This window comes from Protopterus annectens, chromosome 1.part0 (genome assembly GCF_019279795.1).
Source record: "Protopterus annectens isolate FY-2018-M chromosome 1.part0, PAN1.0, whole genome shotgun sequence".
Classification (NCBI taxonomy): Eukaryota; Metazoa; Chordata; order Ceratodontiformes; family Protopteridae; genus Protopterus; species Protopterus annectens.
In genome coordinates this window covers 1,157,629,667-1,157,650,462 of record NC_056725.1, presented here as the reverse complement: position 1 = coordinate 1,157,650,462, position 20,796 = coordinate 1,157,629,667, and the positions used below count along the sequence as shown (strand labels likewise).

Genomic DNA, 20,796 nt, shown 5'->3' with positions numbered 1-20,796 from the left:
AGGGAAAATGGAGTAAAATAAAACAAACTGAGAAATGTTGGAACGTTCAATGAAATAAGTGTTTTCCCAATCCAGACTGTTCGCTGCTCCGAGTTCTGCATAGAATTGCATTTGACTTTACACACTAACTTGCGGTTCGAACTGTTACTGGTATGTAAAGTTTAATAATTAAACTTTTCTTTTTCGGAGAAAGTTGGGGGGCTGCAGCCCAGCAGTCCAATACCATGAGCTGCCCCGATATAGAGACTGAATAAATTTTGTGTAGAGTGAAATGGCTGGTTAGGTGAGAATAGGGAAAAAAAACCCCACAGAACCGCTTTGTCACCAGCTTCTTCCTTTGAAATATACTAATAAAAATAAACACATATGGCCATCTAAATACATAGCTGCATATATAGCCCCACCTCATGTGTCGGGCTTGACATCTATAACCATTTTACATTTGAATATAGCTAATAACACTGGATGCGTTTGGATCAGAACTGGATTAAGGTCATATGGGGCCCTAGGCAGAGTAATAGATCAGCTCCCCTATCAATAGCCCCCTCCCCAGTCATTCCAGTGTTACATAACTTTGCTATTTCTCCCCAGCTGCCATAAACCCTGTTCAAACCACTCGGTGTGCGTACTGCTTCTTTATTTACTTCTACAGTGATTACAGATATTGAAATAAAATAGCACAAACACTGATAGCCATTTGCTAAACAAATAGTACAATATTATAATGAAAATAGACATAGCATGAGCAGTAAACTTCTCTGCCCTTAAAACTCGCATTCATTGAAATGTTATTAAAACCCACATTCAAAGAGAATGCATCTGGCTAGTGGAGGATTAAGTTTACCTTTAGGCTGTTTTCAAAACCATAAGCTCCTTGCACACATTTTTAGGGCCATACCTGTATGCATTCTTTGATTCACCTTCATGATTGTATTAATTAATATTTCTTGTATAATACAGCACCACTTGTTAGAATATGTTTTAAATTTGTAGTTTTGAACATTCTTTTAGTAATCCATGAAGCAAAATGTTTGAACCAATAATGACAAAACTAAAAAGTTTCAACCATAAAAAAACACTCTGACATCTCTCATTACAATCCCCCAGTATCAGTCAATGTGCACAATCTCTGCAGAAGTAATAGTTATGTAATTCCACATTAAAGAGAACTGTAACTAATGAAGAGGTTGTAACTGGCAAACAACTTTACATTTCAGTCTTTCATCTACAAATTCAATCCCTGCTATCCTTGAAGAATTAAATTGCCTATGTTACATTAGAAAAAAATGGTAAACTGGAAATATTAAATAGGGAATGACTGACAAATCAACAAGTTCATAGTTACTAGGCATGTAATACAAAGGAGGGCAGACACAAGTGCAGAACCGCCCCTTAAAATGTACCAAATGTTCAGCAATTGAAAGGGCACTGCAATACCAGCACTCCACCTACATGGTGTGGGAGCAGAATCCATAGCCTTCTGTACCAAAGGAAGTTATACTACTAACACTGCTTTCAAATTCTACAGTGCAAGCAGTGAGCGCTATTTGCTAAACAAAACAGTTAGTTGTACCTTGAAGACAGACCTGGCATGAGCAACAGTAAACTTCTCTTTCCTTGAAACTCACAATTTCATGAAAATGCACTGAAACTCTTAATTCCCTGAAAATGTTCTGAAACTCAAGCTCACACTTCCGTCAGCAGTATGATAGTTTCTGTAGAGTATTCATGCTCTTGTCTCTACTGGAACTCTCAATTCCTTCAGCAGTGTGGCAGTTAGTGTAGAGGATTCAGGCTCTTGTCTCCTGTAACCGAGTTACAGGGTTAAGCTTGATCAAGTTAATTGACTAACCTGCTGCCCCCCCAAACTAGGGCATTACATGCCATTCCTCCATACCTCTCAACCTCTTAACACGAGAAATGTGGACAAAGCCTAAAACAATTGGGGGCAAAGGCCCAAAAATAGGGACAGCTTTTAAATATTGCTCTTATAGACATAGAAAGTTGCTGGAATAACAGGATTTCTGTTAGCATGCATCTTCTGAAGGTATGAAGTCTGAAACTCATATATATGTCATTGTTCAGTGACTTCATTCCTCTGAATTGCCAGAAAACCACAGATTCAGTGATAAACAGACCAAATCCATGAGGCTAAATCTGGACAGTTGAAAATCATTTTTAAAAAAAAGCAAGCCTATGTTCTCTCACACAGCAACACACACACACACACACACACACACACACACACTCATTAACAGAATGACTAGTTTAAATTACACACACACTTTCTCATATAGAAATGGAACAGATTAAATTACATACACATACATATGTACATACACAATTTCTCTATCATTCAGAAACGAATGGAACCACTAGTTTAAATTCTATATATACACACACACACACACACACACACACACACACACACACACACACACACACACACACACACACGTTCTCTCTTACCGGAACAGCTGTTTTTAAATTCCGCGCACAAGTGTGGAATGACTTTACATCTTCGTTGGCGTGCGTGCATACAAAGCATGCATTGTCCTGCTTAAAGGAGATGATGTTCGAAGAGCACTTGTTCATTTTGGCACCAGCTATTTTGGCATTTTCCAGAACTGCCAAATGCCCAGTCTGCCCCTGGGATCCAGTGTTTTTTTTTCTGGATTATTGCTCAGAGAAACCCCATTTTAGGACCCCATTCCTTTCATTTTGTTGTTGGATTTATTATTTTCCTTCTATTTTTTTGTTAATTTAAAAATGTAATATTTTTTTTTTTCTGTCAGTGTTTGCAGTAACTCCTGTGGGATTTTCTACTTGTAGCAGCTTTTGTTTGGTATTTCTATCAGACGTGCAGTATTTATGTGCTGTTAGACAGTTTACTCTGCTTTATTTTCAACTTTTGACAGGAAAATATTGCATTTGATTGATTTTATTGGTCATACATTGTTTACTGTATGCATGACTCTTCTGTGTGTGTGTTTTAATATCAGATTGGGATTTTACTGCAAATTAAGTTATTTTAATATACTAGGAAGATTTTACTCTCTGGCAAAAAAAATGTAGTTTAAAGTGCTGTTTAACCATGTTAAACTGACATAACATTTCAGTGTGTGGATCTAATTTTTTAACACTGGTTTGGCATAGTGGTTGCTTTGATGTTTGAACTTAGTATACTGGAAATTATTTTAACTTCTGTCAGTTGGAAAAGGTTTATGAATACATTTCAGTCTTTTTTGTGATAAACGCAGTTTTCCAGAGTTCAGTTGTGAGGGGACATATTTATCACTAGAAACACTCAACTACTTGTGATACCTTATCCAGTGCTGTCAGTTTGGTCTTCTGGCTGGTGTTCTCTCCAATGACTTGATGGATTCCAGCTCTGGTCCCCATCTCAGCCCAGTCAAGTCCGGCTGCACATAAAAAGAAAAAAAAATGGCTCTGCCTACATTTAGTGATTCTGTAAGGGCCACTGCTCAACCCACAGTCCACTTATGTTTTATCCTGTCTACCTCTCTGCTGCTTTGACAGGCACTATGGGATGGAGGTTAGACACATCCTCTGAGGGGTTGTTCAAGTAACTGGCTTGGGTATGAGTGAATCGAGCCCTTTAGATCCAGTAATATTCTGCAGTAAGAGACCCCTTGCCAGACGCAATACTCTGTCTCCATATATTTTATCTAGTAGTAAAGTTGACAAAAAAAAAAGAAACAGAAGCTTAATCATACAGCTGATAATCAGACAATAGCTGTTTATAAGGCTTATGTGATCTCCTTGGCAGAAATTGCTTTGCAGATGGCTAATTTTGGTGGTTGTGTTCCTGTACATGTCTCTAGTAGTAGTTTGGCTAGAGACCTTTCTCTTTCAAAGAATGAAGAATCTGATGAGGACAATGGTAAGATAGTAGCTGACACTGAGGTCAGTCACTCTGATTCTTCAGAAGGTAAACCTGAGCTTAAGTCCAAACAAGACTCCCAGACTCTGCCACAACTTGCTATTCTATTTTGTATATTATGATTCATTTTCTTTACACTGTATTTTACTTGTATTCTGCTTTTAATTGCATATTTAAACTAGGAAAGATACCACAGCTGCCTCTCTAGTGAATCGCACAGAAATTAGTTTTCCGCCAACCTCCCACACAGGTGCTGTTGTGTTGTTAAACTCAACATCACAGCAAAAGACAACACCACTATATACCCAACTGAACACACCAAATTGCTAGGAGTGGAAATAGACAATAAACTAAAATTTGACATTCACATATCCATGACCATAAAAAAAGTCCACAAAAAACTAGGAGCATTATACGGAAATAAGCATCTTCTCACCAAAGCAGCAAAGATTTCAATAGCAAATTCCCACCTTATCTCCACCCTACTTTATGCCTCTCCAATATATACCAACCTAAGGCAATGCAATCTAAACAAGCTAGAGACCTTGTACAACAAAATTGCCAAATTCGCCACAGGGGCATCCTACCGTAGTCACCACTGTCTCTCACTTGCTGAACTGAGCTGGCCTGAACTCCCTCACCTCCTTCGATTTATATCAACTCTCACTCGCCCACAAACTAGTAAACCATCCACTAAATGTCCCATCCCTCCAGAATCTACTCCAACCCTATCGCACCACCAGACCACTAAGATCCAGCAACAAAAATCACTTGCAGATCACTAAAGCCAATAACTCTGCTGGTGAAGCACTATTCTCTTGCACATAGCCAAATTATGGAGCTCCCTCCCACCCACAATTACCTCCGTACCATCATGCACCCACTTCAAAACTTTACTAAAAGCGCACTTAAAAACATGCTGGCTATGCCCTTGCAACTCCCACTCTGTCACCCACCCCATCCAACCACTACCTTTCTTTCCACTCCACTAACTACCTTGATTATAGCAAGCTCAGATGCTCATAAGCTTAGTACTTATACAGCAGGAATTTCTTATTTTAACATTTGTTAATGTCTGTTATGTACTTCACAGATAAAGATTCTAGTTGTCTACTGATGTACTATGTTCTTCATCTGTAAATGTGTTGTAAGTAATTGCTATGTAAATTGTTAATCGCTATGTAATCCAATGTAACTACTGTCTGTTTATTTTAACTGTAGAGCTTTTCTCCGGGCCTCCGCTGAAAATGGACCTACGTCCAGTTGGACACTCCTGGTCAACAAATATAAATAAAATAAATAAAATAAAATTGTCTTTCTAGTTGCCCTGCCCATTATGTTAATTTGGCCATGTATCTCCTTCCATCTCCTCTATCATTGGCTATTGTGAGTAAGTGCAAAATTATTATCTTGTGAAATCACTTCCCTTCAACTATTTACATTTTTTGGCCAAACTACTGTATTCCATAGAACCAGAATACAAATTACCCACTCCTTCCATTCTATGTTGCTCTTTTAAAATTACTGGCTTTCCACTTAGCTAAAATTTAAGTTACCCCCTCTTTCATATCTAACTGCTTAGTGTACAGTGCAGCTCTTAGGATATTAACCATTTTTTCCATCTTCCCTTTAAAGTCTGTAACACCTACTCCAAGACTACCAGTTTGCTGGAGAGCCCACATTATGCCTCTCAGTAGTCATTGTAGGATTAGTGCTTCTGATTTGCTCCTGGTGAGAGAAAGACCATATGAACATTATTTCATGGGGATTGCTGATCACACTGGAAAGCCTAATAACTGCTTCACTGGTGCCAATTTGAAATTTGTGCTTATATTTTGCTCCCAGTGAGGGGAGGAGCACAGTGCATAGTTTCCTGATTCTTTGTCATTGGGAAGTGAATGTCTGTGCTTGACCTTCCTGATTGATCTAGTTGTGGTTCATGGCATCTACCAGGAAAAGGCTACAAGACTACAGACCCTTTCATCATCTGGGGCAAGACTGTGGATCACCAAACAGGCTGTGGCCTGCTTCTCATCTTGATTGGTGCTACTATTTTGCCTGTGGTTAGAGAAGAAGCAAAGGAGTATTGTATCCCAGCTGAGTGAAGCTATGGTGAGACCAACACTAGTATTAGGCAGGCAGGGAGTAGCCATTTAGGTGATTCCTCCCCCCTCTTTTCATCATTCTTGACAAGCTAATTCTTTCTTTTCAGTAAGTACTGCTTGATTTGCTTCTAACATCGGAATATCTGCCGAAATACTTTATTCGTAAATCATCAGGCTCTACTTATTAGTTACCACTCGGGTGTTTGGCAGTGCCCTGTATAGCCACAGACACCATGAGTTGACATTTTTCCTGTAATAGCATCATTGAAATGTCACCAATACCTAGTTGCACATAGAACATCTAGTTTGCAGTGACACGCACTGCCCCCAGAGTTGCAAACTGGATACTCCTGATATTACTTTATATTCTCACTCCAGCTGTCTAATGAATAAAAAAGGGTCTGTTGCCATGGATATGAACTTTTCCACCATCTCCGCTACCAGCATGGTAGATATGAGCATCCTGAGGCAATTTACAAATTGCCTCATGTTTACTAACAACCAGTTAATCTCAAACTGAAATGGTATATGAGAGAGGTGTTTATACAATGTCACTGGAGGCAAAATTCTCATTTAAAAGCACTGCTAATGTCAGTAAAGTTGTCAGTAGTACACACGCTGCAGCCAGAACACACAATTCAGAGCAGCCATATAGACCCACATATACTGAGGCACTGAAATGTAACCCTTCTAAATCCAAAGACGACCTAGACAAAGTACACATAACAAACGCACTCAGCAACCCCGAATGTACTCTTTCAAAACAACACCCATATCAACACACACAGCCACATCTCATGGAGCCTCTACTTCTAATCCCATAAGGCAAGCCACCACACAATCCAACATTCTAGTCATTGAAGACTTCATTGTGAGACACACTGATGTACCTCTCGCCATGCTGATTAAGGAGAATGTGACAGTCAGTTGCTTATTAGGGGCCAGGATCTGCTGCATTTTGCACACACTCTTGTCATTGGACCACATGTACAAGTATGACTTAGGTTATTTACACCAACATGGACTGTGACTGAGACATATCTTCTTAGACTATATGAAGAGTGATATCATGGAGCTCTCAGAACATGTGTCCCAGACTGGTATAAGCCTAGCATTGAGCAACATTTTACCTTCTCCAAGGATGGTGCCACAATGTGTACAAAAACGACTGACTTTAATAACTGGCTTAGTTTCTGGTGCCTTTCTCTAAGGGGTGCAGTATTTGTCAACATGGAAGGAGATGGTCAACAGACCATGCTGCTTTGCCAGGGATGGTCTGCACCTCTCCCCTCTAGGCATAATGTTGCATTCAGATCCCTGTTTCTGGGTTGCTCTACATCTCAATGACACTTATAATCATATTCCTAATGCTGACTAAATAAAATAAAAACGCCATCAAAGCCCGTACAAAACTGGTAAACACTTAACAGACTTTATTGAACAACAAAACTAAGTGCTTTCACCCTGTGGTTCCCAGGGCTTCATTAGAGTAACAATTAAAATTCAAATACCAACTTAAATAACATTCTTAAATAAACCACGTGATCCAATTTAATAATGAATTAATTAAGCCCTGGGAGCCACAGGGTGAAAGTGCTTAGTTTTGTTGTTCAAAGAAGTCTGTTAAGTGTTTACCGGTTTTGTACGGGTTTTGGTGGCGTTTTTATTTTATTTAGTCAATTCTGTGTTTCCGCTCTTTTGGGCGGGCTTTTTGTGTTTTTATTAGTTATATTCCTAATGCTGTCAGTTTCAGGAAATTTTTGAGATTTGCTGAGTCTGGCTTAATTATCAGTTCATTGCATTACCCTTTGCGTTATCTACTGCGCCTCAAATGTTTGAAAAGTGCCTGGCCCTAGTGGTTGCATATTGCAGAACCCTAGGCATCCACATTTTTCCTTATTTAGTCAACTTGCTGATTTGTGCAGATTCTGTATCCAGGTGCTTAAAAAAATACACCAGAGTAAATAGGAGATGAAAAGAGATCCAGTCCATTGAGGGAAGCATAACTTGAAAACCAAGTTCACGTACCCCGTCTTTTAAGTTAGGGTCTAGAGAAGAAAAAGAAAATATCTGTATGACCTTGTTTGAAAAGGGTAAACTGGCTGATAGTGGAACTTGAAGGTAAGGTTGTTAGTTTAAAAATGTGAATGTCGAGGTGATTGCCAGTTGAGACAGATACCAGAACTTCTCCAGGTAATCTGGTTGTAGTTGGGAAAATGTCTGAAGGGACCATAAAGGGGTTCCAAGGAGGACTTTGGATTTGAAAAGTTCAGTCATCTATATATTATCAAGAGGAGATAGGAGGAAGCACAAAGAAGATCATAATATCACTTGTTCACAAGGGCATCCTTAGGTTTATCCCCTAGATAAGGGGAATTCTGAGAAAATGTTTGCACTTGACATTGGTCACATTCAGAAAGATTATGCTATGATTTATCCTACAGATAGAACAGCCTTTGTACAGCTAAGTCTGTCAGAGAGAAAGATGGACTCCTTTGGGATGTGGTTGGCTGAGAGGAAGCAGTGGGACTAAACACCTCATTGCCAGACTCTCATGGCCTCAGAGCATAATGGGAAAGAATATGTACCCCTTACTTGTGGATGTACAATACCACAGCCATGTTATCGTAATGTGATTGTTACCCCTGTGGAAAGGAATCTTGAAAAGTTGTGAGTGTAATCAGAGCAGCTCACATCCCAGAAATGTGGATGTGAAGGTACAACTACTAGGATGACCAGCTTATTGAAAGCTGTGTGCTTATTGTAGTAACACCACCCCCACTGTTGAGCAGATGCTTTAGTGATGACTGATGCTTGGGGAGTCTGCAGTTTCAAAGAATTTCCCATGCAGTTAAGTGTGCTGCGTTCAGCCACCACTAGAGATGAAGTTTGCACAAGTCAAGATTCTGATATTTTGTAAGAGGGGATGTTAGACTGTATGACCATTAAATTCAAATCATTCATTGAAGTACCCTGTTGTATAACTTGATGTGAAGCCTCACTACTGTTGTCATTAACTTAAGACCCAGGTGCTTGAGGCAAAATTCCATCAAAATCCTATGCAACAGTCTGAGATACTATGGACTGTAGTGCTGGTTAAACCTGTTCAAATGGAGTTGTGCCTGACTAATGGTATGCAAGGTGCATTCAGAAAATATTAAGGTCTGAGATACTTCCATTTGGGACTTCAAAAAATTCACAGTCTGAGTGTAAACTCCCTGTGACATCTAAGATGGAGCAGTAAGGAGCCAGCTGTCTAGGTAAGAGAATATATTGGTCTTAAGGATGGTGGTGATGCTGCTTGGCTGAATTTGGATTTGGTAATGAGTGGGCCCTATCCAGAACAGGAAGTACCTCATGAATTCTTTGATGATTTTTTATGAGGAGGTAGGCATTATGGAGGTCCAAAGCACATGTACAGGTTCCTTCAGATGAGCATACAAGGACAGAGACTGCACCATGACACTTGAGAAATTTTGTTTGGAATGAATAAGGTTAGGCTACTGAGATCCACAATTAACCTGTGCTCCTTTGTTTTCTTTAGCACATAATAAACAAGTAAACAACCTTGAGTAATGTCCTAACCCTTTCTAGTCAGGTTAGACCTCTTGGATGGCTATCTTAAGTGTCAGGCTTATGACCACCTTCCTTGCGGCATGCTTTCAATGTGGTGTGACATCTGTCATGGCTAAGACAAGGAGGTAGGTACAACTCAAAAGTAGATTGTGTACCTTAGAATATTGTTGTCTTCACCCTCTTATCGTTGTTCATAAGCTTTTGAGTGGAAAGGTGGAATGACACTCGCACCCCAACCATCTTCAAAGTTCGATGGTTGGACATGGCTGTAAGACTGTTTCTGACCGCCCTTGCATAGATTGGGGCCTTCTAGCAAGTGCTGGGGACCTTTGCCTGTGGAACCCTAATCCTGATAAAAACTGGCTTATTTGGCTTTCTTCCAGTGACTCTGCCCCCCCCCCCCCGAGTCTTTTTCTGTTCATGATGTTGAAACCATGCTTGACACTGGTTCCTCTGTGTTCTGGGGGGGGGGGGGTTAGATGGTGGACCTTGACACCTTCTACAGGTAAGATTTTTCACCATTTTCACAAAGTGGTTATGGACCTCTTACCTGAGTAACTGCAGAGTCCAGAAAGTTTACTAGTGTTCTTGATTAAATTGATATACCTATATCAGGAGAGCCTCCTATGGCGCTGCCAGAGCTTGCAACTCTGCCAGCTTCCATGTTTTGCTGTATGTAATGTGGATTAGTAGGTTGCTAAAGGTTGAGGAAGTTGAAGCCTGAGTTAGCAGTTCCTATCTGGCAACCTGCCCAGCTGCTGGTGCTGTTCTTAATCCAAGCTTTGTTCAAAGTATACCATGTATGTAGCATAATGGAGTAAAATGGTGAATACATAGATACACTTCCCAGGCATGTAAGTGGCTCTTGACTGTCTGTCTGCTGATCACATTGGTCAGTCTTCTTTGGCACAGGAACCACTGTATCTGAGTTATCACTCATAATCTTGGTGGCTTTTTTTCCTTAGGACATCTGCTGGAGGTGAGTGCTACCTAGGTAGACTGCTGGGAGGATCTGTAGGTCTTCTGAAGTCTATTTTGTGGGCAGGAGATGGAATCAACTTTCAAGACTCCATGCTGATAGATCAGTTGCAAGTATTCTCCAAATGTGGGGTTATTGGAGGGCAGGGAGTTTTGCACACCTCTGTTCATCTAGGTCCTGAACCGGGGAATGCACTGGACAGTCAATTGACTTGCGTATATATATTTTTTTGGGGGGGGCGGTGATTCAGAGGACGATACGGATTTGGGGACTAGAGTTAAGAAAGCCTAGGACCCTCTGTTCTGCTGTCCAAAAGGTCTGATAGGTCTAAAAGCATTATAATCAGGAGCATACTGTTCTAATAAGGATCATGTCACTGGTATAGTTGACACTGCTGTAGCATGTGTCAGCAGAACTGGTTACTAAAGAAAGTGGTGTTCGATTCTGTCACTGACGCAAGGGTGCTAAAAACATTAGAACTTAAGGTAGGAATCTGAGTAGCGACATTGATGCTGAGAATATCGATACAGCAAGTGTCAGCATTAGAAAACTTGACATTGAAAGTACTGGAACCTACAGCATCACAAGAATAGGCAGCATAAATGCTGGAAACTTGACATCGTAGTGGACACTGTCTTCAGGCCTGGTGCCGGTGACGACAGTGTCTGCCTGAAAACTTTCAATGACCTTGCAAAACTGTAGCACCATGGCTATCACTGTGATTGGCAATGTCATTTGAGGAGAAAATTATAGGCCAAAGGACTCTTCGCACCCTAGAACAGAGAGCTGGAGAGGATGGCACCAGATTGTCTGCCCTTTGCATTTAGAAAATTCTTTGCTAACTTGTTTTAGTCTGTGACAGGTAAGGCAGGTGATGGGACAGACCTTTGTGTATATGGTGTGGCAGGCATGAAAGGCATGTGAGCCACAGTAGATACAACACCTAACTGTGATAGGATTTTTCTGCTTAGGTTTAGGAAGGGAAAAGATTAAAGCTTTTTGTACTGACATAACGTGCTACTAGTTAGACTTTGGGAAGAATACACAGAGGAAGCAAAAAACCTTGCTAGGATTACAACATACAAGTAGACCGGGACTATTCAGTAAATAGATAATACAGCAACTTCTCATAGCCTGGTTAAAGTTCCTACACAAAGAATATCCGTAAGAATTATGTGATTTGCCTTCACCGTGCAAACACTGCTTATACTTCTCAGTAAGCAGAATTTCTCTACCACAGGCACACGTATGAAAAGATTGTTGACTTTACAAAGCTGAATGCATGGCCAAGGCTGAAAATCTCCACAAAAATAGAAATAGCAGACAGAAAAATAATTAAATTAGGGGGTTCCTTTGCTATGAAAGGCTAGTTGAGAAGATGAAAGAAGGTGGAAGGAAAAAAAGATTTCCTTGTAGTATTTCACACTGTAGCAAAGATCATCCTTGAAGGCAAGCATCCGTGATGCAAGATAAGAAGGTGCTGGGTTCCAGTGAGCCTGTCGGACTTCTGTCTGTTGGATGGTCCTGTTGCATGCAGCATCAATCCTTGTAGTAATAAGAGATGAAGCTGTTCTTGTCAGATATGAGAGATATAGAAATGCAGTAATGAAAGACTTAGAAAAAGGTGTCTGTAACTCTTTTAAAGACCGATATGTAGATGGGAAGTGGGAAGTAGTACAACCATGAAAGTGCATTATGGGGAGAATCAGACCGTTCTTTAGTAGTCATCTGAGCAAATTAACATTAACCGCATTTTTTGACCAGATTACAGAGTATGACAATTCCTTTGAGTGGGTGCTGCAGTGGATGTTTCCTTGCCTCATGTTGCAGAGGCACTACAGTGCCCTTCCCTTCCAAAGAATGGATTTGCTGTCCGTGCAGTTTTGATGACTTTATTCAAAGAAAATAATTTTATCAAAGTCTGCATGTATGGTAGGTGGTAAGGTATTCCATGGGTTGTTCAGGCTATCATTTTAATACCTTCTTTACAGAGTATGGATTATGACTTATAGAAGACGGGTAAACGCTTCAAGAACCATGAACATAGTTCTGTTCTTGTAAGTACATCATTTTGTTAGGGGGTTATGTTTAGCCAGGAGTGTTATGGATATTAGAAAGGTAGCACTTATGCAGCTGTACTTGTAGGTGCATTTTCATTTGTCTTGTAGATTGAAATTAAATGAACACCTCGTTCCATCCAGGGAGCTTTGTGATTTGCACAACACTGAGTTAAGCAACAGTTCTGAAGCTAGCAAGCTTTCCTTTCTGTCTTGCCTTTGGTTGACAGAGGTAGTGTAAGGGTATTGTAAAGTGTTTCATTTTGTTATACACCTACACATTTCAGTTTACTTCATGAGTACGTTTTGGATCAAATGTAATAGAATATTGTTTCATGTTCTTCCATTAGTAAGTTACATTTTTGTGAAGTCTAAAGAAGTAGATGGCAATAGTCTAATAAGACATTCTTTGTGGTCTTCTTCCCAGAGGTTTGGGTGAACACACACTGGTTGGCTGCATGTGCTGTATAACACATTGGAAGAATGACAGACGACAAAGATGTGCTACGAGATGTGTGGTATGGACGGATACCCACTTGTTTTACATTGTATCAAGATGAAGTCACTGAAAGGGAAGCAGAACCTTATTATGTAAGTAGAACAATTGTATGACTACTTTAGCACTGTATGTTTATATCTGTGATGTCTTTATTAGCACTGTTAGCTACATTGTTGTTTTTTTATGTTCTGCTTGCCAGAATATTCTCTTCAGTTGCCATGACAGATGGCAGTCCAATAATTCACTTCAATAGACTACAACAGTTTGATTTCAAATTATTGGCCTTGTGTTGTGATTCTTTTTTCTTTGTGGTTTTTGCCTCCATGCTTGACCATCACCCCGACTGTCCTATTGGTCTTGAGCCCATTTTATTTCTTCATGCCACTCAAGGAGTCTCCAGCAGTGAGGCAAGAGCTGTCTTAAGGAGGTTGTCCTGGTGGCCACAGATGTTACTTGTGTTCTTGCTTATATTACATGAGTTGAGCAATGAGGGCATTTCTATTTTTAGGCCTTTTAGGCCTTATCATCCCCCTGTGGTGGCTGATATGAGCACCCTCGTCATGGTAAGGCCTAGGCTTACTATACCCTTAATTTGTGCGAGTGCTCCCACCACATGCTAATGAGGTTTTGCCACCACTGGAGTGGTAAACTAAACCAGTCTCCCCTGGTTATGTTGAAGTCCAGGTGGACCACATTTACCAGTACTCCCCTATTAAGGCCATGTGCAACACAATTGTAAAACTGGATCACATGTGAGTGTCAATGTCTTGCAAGTATAGAAACTGTAGAGCTTACTTTACAGTGTTTATTGCAGCAGATCTTAAGTTATAATTATACAATCAGATCTTAAGAAGCCCTCTGGTGTCATCTGCTGAATGTCAGCACCACTGCTATAGGGATTGAGTTTTGTATTCTTCCAATATTCTTCATATTGATCATTGTTGCAGTAACCTTAGCTATGTGGGTTATATCCTGCAAAGGGTATAACAGCCGGCCAGCTCCCAAAGGTTCAGAGCATCTTCCATGAGTTCAAACTGTCAAGCAGCTTAAAATACAAATTTGGGCGCAAAGCCCTTCAGAGCTTTCTTGTCAGCAGACAGGGAGGCTGAGCCTTGAAAGGACAATTCTAGGAACAACAAAAAATAAATGTCCACACTCTGGCCTAAAAACACTCACTAAAAACAAAGGGGGATGGAGGGAAGGAGCAACTTCTGCAGCTGTGATGATTCAAACATCTACTATTATGGTAAGTTCATCTTACACAGCTGTACTATATTCTTGATATTGGTCACTGCTGTGGTAGCTTTAAGTTATAAGGGTAGATTACAATAACTAACTACATTGGAAGGAGAATGAGAAGGGTCCAGGATCCCCTGAAGAATGGTCCTAGCAAAGCTTGATCTAGACCTAGAGAAGGAATAAAGCTTATATTGCTTGATAAACGTATGTACAGAGGCCCAAGTAGTAGCTTCTAGAATCTAACCCTTTTCAAAAGGCCATTGATGAAGACAAAGCCCCGGTAGAGTGGGCATTGGCTCAGCCTGGAATAGATTTGATCCGATGATGTTGTACTTTTCATTCTTCCTCAACTTATGGGTTCTAATCCAATCTTTGGCTCTGACTTGGGCGCATACTACAGACACTGTATACACCTCTTGAGCTCCTCCCTCTACCCATAATGCCCTAGTCCATCTCCATTACCTCAGATCTTGTTTGCCGCCATCATGCCCAGATGCAGATTCCTCCCTTGTGCAAAATCTAGTAGTTAATTGTGAGTTAATTTTTTTCTTCTCGTTCTCTAAAAAGTTTGTTTCTAATTATTCATCCTCCCTCTTAGTTTTTTGGTAGGGTATTCACTTTAAATTACCACTGTTTGTAATTGCTCCTTTTTCCTTCAAAAAAAAAATTCTTGGTGTATTTTTTTTTTCTGTACCGTTTTACTGTACCGCTTTACTGTACAGTTTAGAGGTTGTACTGTCTGTTACTAACTGCCATGTAGGGTAATATGACAGATTTCAATAAATGCAGTTCTTGTGGGCATAAAATGTTGAATTTGGGTGCCCACAAGGGGTGTGTTTGCCTCAGAGCCTTTAACCCAAGGGCTCTGGCTGACTGACACAACAAGTGATACTAAAAGGATTTCTACATGCTACTTCAGTTCGATCTTCTGGGGCTCAAACCCTGCTAAAGTTAGTAAGTCTACTCTGTCTGAGCACAGAAAATGCTCCCTGACAAAAGTCCCCTAGGACTTCACTGGAGCCACTTATCAAAAGTTGAAAAATCTCGGATTCATTGGATACAGAGACTTGATTTTTGGTTCCAAAATCTTTGGATCCAAATTATTTGGATTCAATAATCCTATTGGCCAGTCCTGCAGCACCTTCTTCAGATTCCAGATCCTTGGATCTGAAGCCTGGCATCTTTCAAAGAAGTCACATGCCAAGAGTGTGTAATTAAATCCATTTCTCCTACTCTGCACTCTTCATTCTTACAAACCCCTAAAAACACTCCAAGGCCACAATCCACTACATCCTCCAGAAGTTTATCAAACGGATGTGGATAGGATGTTGAGAAGATTTCTCAGAGCTCAGATTTCAGATGGGGGGGGCATACTGGTTTTGTCCACTATTGGATCCGTGAGCCTTGCTACGACATGCCAAACTGTTCTCTCTCCTTCTCTGATCCATCAAACTGTTTAGGAGTCCCAGGATCCAAAATCCAAGAGGTCTGGAGTCCTGTCTGAAGAAGATCTCTTCTTCAACTCTGACGGTATCCCTGACTAGTTCTGCTGTGAATACCCCTGATCGGAATCGGTCCTGGATCCAAAGTGTCTGATCCATGGAGCCTGGATCCACTCCATTATAGTCTGATCAGTCCCTGCCCCTTTGACCCTCGGCCCTGGACATTTTGGGTCTGGTTCCATCCTCAAGGCACAGATCTGAGAGTGGTCATGATCTGCCTGTGCTGGGAGCTTTGGCTCTGATTTACAGTGTTGCAGCTTCTCTCTGGATCTGTCAGCCTTTGAGATCATGGAAAGGGCCTTTTCACTCTAGAGAACTGCCTTCTCATTCTTTGCACCCAGCCCACATTCCCTTGTCTGCTCTAATCTCTGAGTCGATCAGTCCTACTCCACAGAGATGGCCAGTTCCAGCAAGTTTCCAAACAGTTTCTGTAGAGGAACTCCCCCCTCTTCTAATACCTCCCTGGACATCTCACTGAGCAGATACATTGAAAGAGAACATCCAAGAGGAGGCACATAGACTCCCACTGGAGTCTGTCACTGAGAATACTGATTTTGATAAAGGAAAAAGGTCCCCCAGATCACCACTTGATGATATCTCCTTTGGAGACGTAGTAGAGATTCTCGGACAAAAAGGTGGTTGGCCTTCCAAAAACCCTTTTCCAGAAGCATCTGTATTTTGGAAGCTGTTGGTTCTGGCCAGTCTACATCTTGAGTTACCGCCCCAGCAGATGAACTTGTTGATTTGATTTCCTGCTGGCCTTGGATGGAGCCAGATAGTGTCAAACTTATCCCATAGAGACTTGATAAAATTTTTATCCCCTCTCAAAGACAGACCACACTGGAGCAAAGGAGTCTTTGTAGAGGCTATGTTGGTGGGGGCAGCCACTAAGAAAGCGTTAGCAGAACAGAGCTCTTCTGGCCATCTGCCAAACAGAGTCTAGGGTGCTGGACAGATTTCAGAAAGCAAGTCTTTGCCTCGGCAACCTTTGCCCCGAGGTCTGTTAATTACCTGGCACACTTCATGAGGTTTCAGAGAGATTTGACCAAGGAACTTTTCAAATACTCTCTTGGAGTCCATGTCTGCAGGGGATTTCAAAAGAATGTCCTCTCAACTGCCACTTTTTTTTTTCTATTTTGAACTTTCAACTGAGGTTAATCTTTCACACAGCTGACGGCACCTCATGAGCGGCTGTTTCAGGCATTGTACTAAGGAGACATATCTGGATGCGGCTGTGTATCTTTGCAGAGCCCTTTAAGATATCCTTCATCAGTGCCTCCTTGGCACATCTTTATTTGGGCCATCAGTAAAATAAATGCTTACCTGCTGCAAACAAGAAGGAAAGACGGTCTGCCATGGGAATTAAGTTTTCTACCTCTCAACATACCTCTTCCAGGAATCGGAGAGGTGGTAAGAAAATATGGTTCTGAAAATCTTGGGGACTTTTCCAAGATCCACTTGGGGGAGAACTCCTGCAGAGGCAAAGGAGGAAGCTCCAATGGGAGATGTTGCCCTAGAGGCAGAGGGGACCCACAGAACCAGGGATGTTCTTCGTGTTTCACTGGTGCAGTCATCACATTTGGGTTATCTGCTTGCAGTAGCCCTCAGTCGGCCTGATTAACAAAGTCTTGGGTCCTGTATCAGTTGCTGTCCCTTCTGTGATGTTGTGTCATTAGGGGTATAAAACATGCAACCGACGCCATTACATCAGTCTTTCTTGCCATGCGGTGCCCGAAGCAGAAGCAGTTTGCAAGTGCCGGTGGGCTGACTCCTGAAATTTTCGTTTTTGAGTTTCAGAACCGAAGTCTTCAACTAAAAGCTAAGTACCCCATTGGGGAAACTTTTTCTTGCTATAAACAGATGTCAGTAAAAATAAATAATTGCATTACTTGTGGAAAGCAAATACCTCATAAAGATTTTAATTTGTACTGTATTCCTTGCCTGGGCCCTGACCACGACGTACCTCGCTGTCGGTTTTATGCCTTATTTAAACCACGAACTATCCGTCGTCTGCATATTTTCGCTGCTAAATATTTTGGTGCTCGGTTCAATTATCCTGATATGTCTTTGGTAAGCCATCCGACTACGGACATTCCGAAAATATGCAAAGATAAAGATAAAGACAGAGACAGGCTGCCTAGGTCCAAAGCTGCCGACGACACTTCTCCTAAGTCGGTCACCAGTTCGTTGGTACTCAGTGAGGTGCTTTTGTAGCCCCTGATACCCGCTCCGCTACTTCAGATTCACAGGCCTCTACTGAGACCCAGTTGGAGTCCGGTATGCCGCGAGATGCTTCAACTGTGGAACCTGCGGATGTCTCTACCTTGGATGGGTCTGGAGCTGCTGTGCTGGCACCAGCTTCTGAGGGTGTATTCAGGTCTACTGACTTGTGTATTAAACCGACTCCATCTTCTTCAAGGCCTAAAACTCGAACCATGCCTAGAAAACGTTGCCCAGACCGCATGGTCAGGCCTCTATGCCTAAAAATCAAATGATAAGAATGGCTGAAGACCTCATTACTTTAATCAGGGGAAGCCAGCCTTCCCCCCTCTAAGAGACCTAGGACTGAGTTTGCTTATACTTCTGACCAGGATTCTGAATTTTCTGTTTCCTCTGATGACTAGGATTTACCCTTATCTACTTAGGAGGATTCTGATGCTGAGGACGCTTTTCCCTCTGCCCCCCCCCCCAGAGGATTTCTCTTTTGGTGAAACCTTGCATACTCTCAGGGAGCTTTTTCGTTGGGAAAGTCAGGATTTCTCTGATTCTAAAATGAGGCTTAGGGATTTCTTACTCCTGCCCCGGCACAGGCCTTTAGCCATATCTCCTGTAGTAGACATTGTTGATGATGCCTTTTCGGAATCTAGCTTGGCCCCTGACTCTTTACCTCCTGCTCCCAGAAAACCTGATCGATATTGGGTCCCTGACTCTCACAAGTTCCTTTTTAAAAATCCTACTGCGGATCCTGAAACCATTTCACAGGGACCCAAGGGCATTAAAGCTACTACTGCCAAAAATCCTACCCCTTCTGATAGAGACTCCAGGGCGCTGGATAGATGGGGGTAAGAATGTGTACACTTCTGCTGCTTTGGCCATTAGGGCCTTAAACTGCCAGTTTCATATGTTAAAGTATCAGCAGCATGTTATTGGATTGCTTAAACAGAAACTGATGTTGATTCCTGAATGTGCTGAAAATAAAGATTTACAGGATTTACTGCATTCAGCTGAACAAGTTGGAAAACATACTTTGCAATGTGATTTTGATTCACTAGAGGCATCTTGCAGGGCTGCTGTAACTGTCTGTACTTAGAAGGCATGCTTTGCTTAAGGAGCAATCCTTGCCAGATCATGTTAAAGCAAAATTACTGGATGCTCCCTTAAATCAGGACCGCCTGTTTGGCAACAAGGCAGAAGTTGTTCTTAAAAAGATGGAAGAAAAAGTTAAATCCATGCATACTGTTAAAGATTTTTTACAAGTACAACCTCCAAGGTTTAGTTGGCATTGGCCTTCCAAAAATTGGTCCTTTCCTGCCTCTTCCAGACCTTCAGTCCATACCCAGATCCAGCAAAGCTCACAGGCTTCAGTCCCAGGGTGTGCACAGGTCTAAGCAGTGGGGGGGCCTCCACTTCCAAATCTGGGAGTAATAAAACTCCCCATATGGTAAACTGTCTCAATGACTTATTTTTAAACCTTCCAAGCACTTCTCAATTGACTGCCCCTTTGGGGGGAAAGATTGCTCTTCATGCAAAGAACTGGGAACTCATTACCCAGGACAAATGGGTTCTAAATATAGTGTCCCAGGGATACAGATTTCACTTCCGCATGTTACCAACACAAAGCGGGTGGCCAGATCTACCCCAAATCAGTGGGCAGAGGCCCAAAAGCAAGTACTTTCTCTCTTAAGCATGGGGGCTATTCAGTTGGTACCAGAAGAGGAAAAGGGACAAGGTTTCTACTCAAGACTTTTCCTGGTACCCAGAAAAGACCATTCATGGCGTCCTATCCTGGACCTGTCTACTCTAAACACCTTTTTGGTGATTCCAAAATTCATGATGCTGACTCTTCAACAGTTACTCCCTATGCTAGGCAAAGACGCCTGGTTGGCAACACTAGATTTAAAGGAAGCAAACCTGCACATCCCAATCGGGGATTCCTGCAGAAGATACCTGCACTTCAAAGCAGGCTACACGTACTATCAGTTCTCTGCACTACCCTTTGGCTTATTTACTGCGCCCAGGGTATTCACAAAGTGCCTAGCTCCAGTCATTGCATTTTGCAGGTAAAGAAATATTGAATTATACCCATACCTGGACGATTGTCTAATTCAGGCAGAAAGCCAGGACATACTTTTAAATCATCTGGCCTGTACAAAGGGTCCTTGCCTGTCTGGGGTACACCATAAATGAAATGAAATCACACCTGGTACCCTGTCAACAAATTATATTCCTGGGAGCAAGTTTGAATACAACTTCCCAGATGGCTTTCCTCACGCCAGAGAAACAAATTAATTTGACAAACGTCTTCAAACTAGTGGCCACAAAAACCCTGCTATCTGCAAGACAAATACTACAAGCCTTGGGGTTCATGGCCTCCTGCATTCTTCTAATTCCATATGCAAGACGCATATGAGGAAACTGCAATGGTATCTAAAAAGCCTATGGTGTCAACATTCTCAGGATCTAGAAGCAATGATTCCTATCATACCTTGCCTACACCTAGAGTTCCTTTGGTGGGCAGAGGCCTGCCACCAAAACAAGAGACTACCATTCACACTAGCCCCTGCAGCCCAAACCCTAACAGACGCATCAGACTATGCATGGGGGGGCTCACCTGGCAGGGAAGTGCATTCCGGGTAAATGGAGCCCAAGTCAAATGCACCTGCATATCAATCAAAAAGAAATGTTAGCTGTACAGAATGCTCTGACAGGCTTCAA

At 41.6% G+C, this 20,796-nt stretch overlaps 1 protein-coding gene across 2 annotated transcripts in view; it reads left to right on the top strand.

Moving 5' to 3' along the window:
* The window catches only part of ATG5 (autophagy related 5), a 1,857,662-nt gene that overhangs the window by 181,250 nt on the left and 1,655,616 nt on the right, over window positions 1-20,796 (top strand). For both annotated transcript variants that reach the window (XM_044065239.1, XM_044065232.1), the window contains exon 2: window positions 13,049-13,212. In XM_044065239.1, the coding sequence (XP_043921174.1) occupies window positions 13,105-13,212 (108 nt within the window). In that variant the 5' untranslated portion in view covers window positions 13,049-13,104. The remainder of the gene's footprint in view (window positions 1-13,048; window positions 13,213-20,796) is intronic.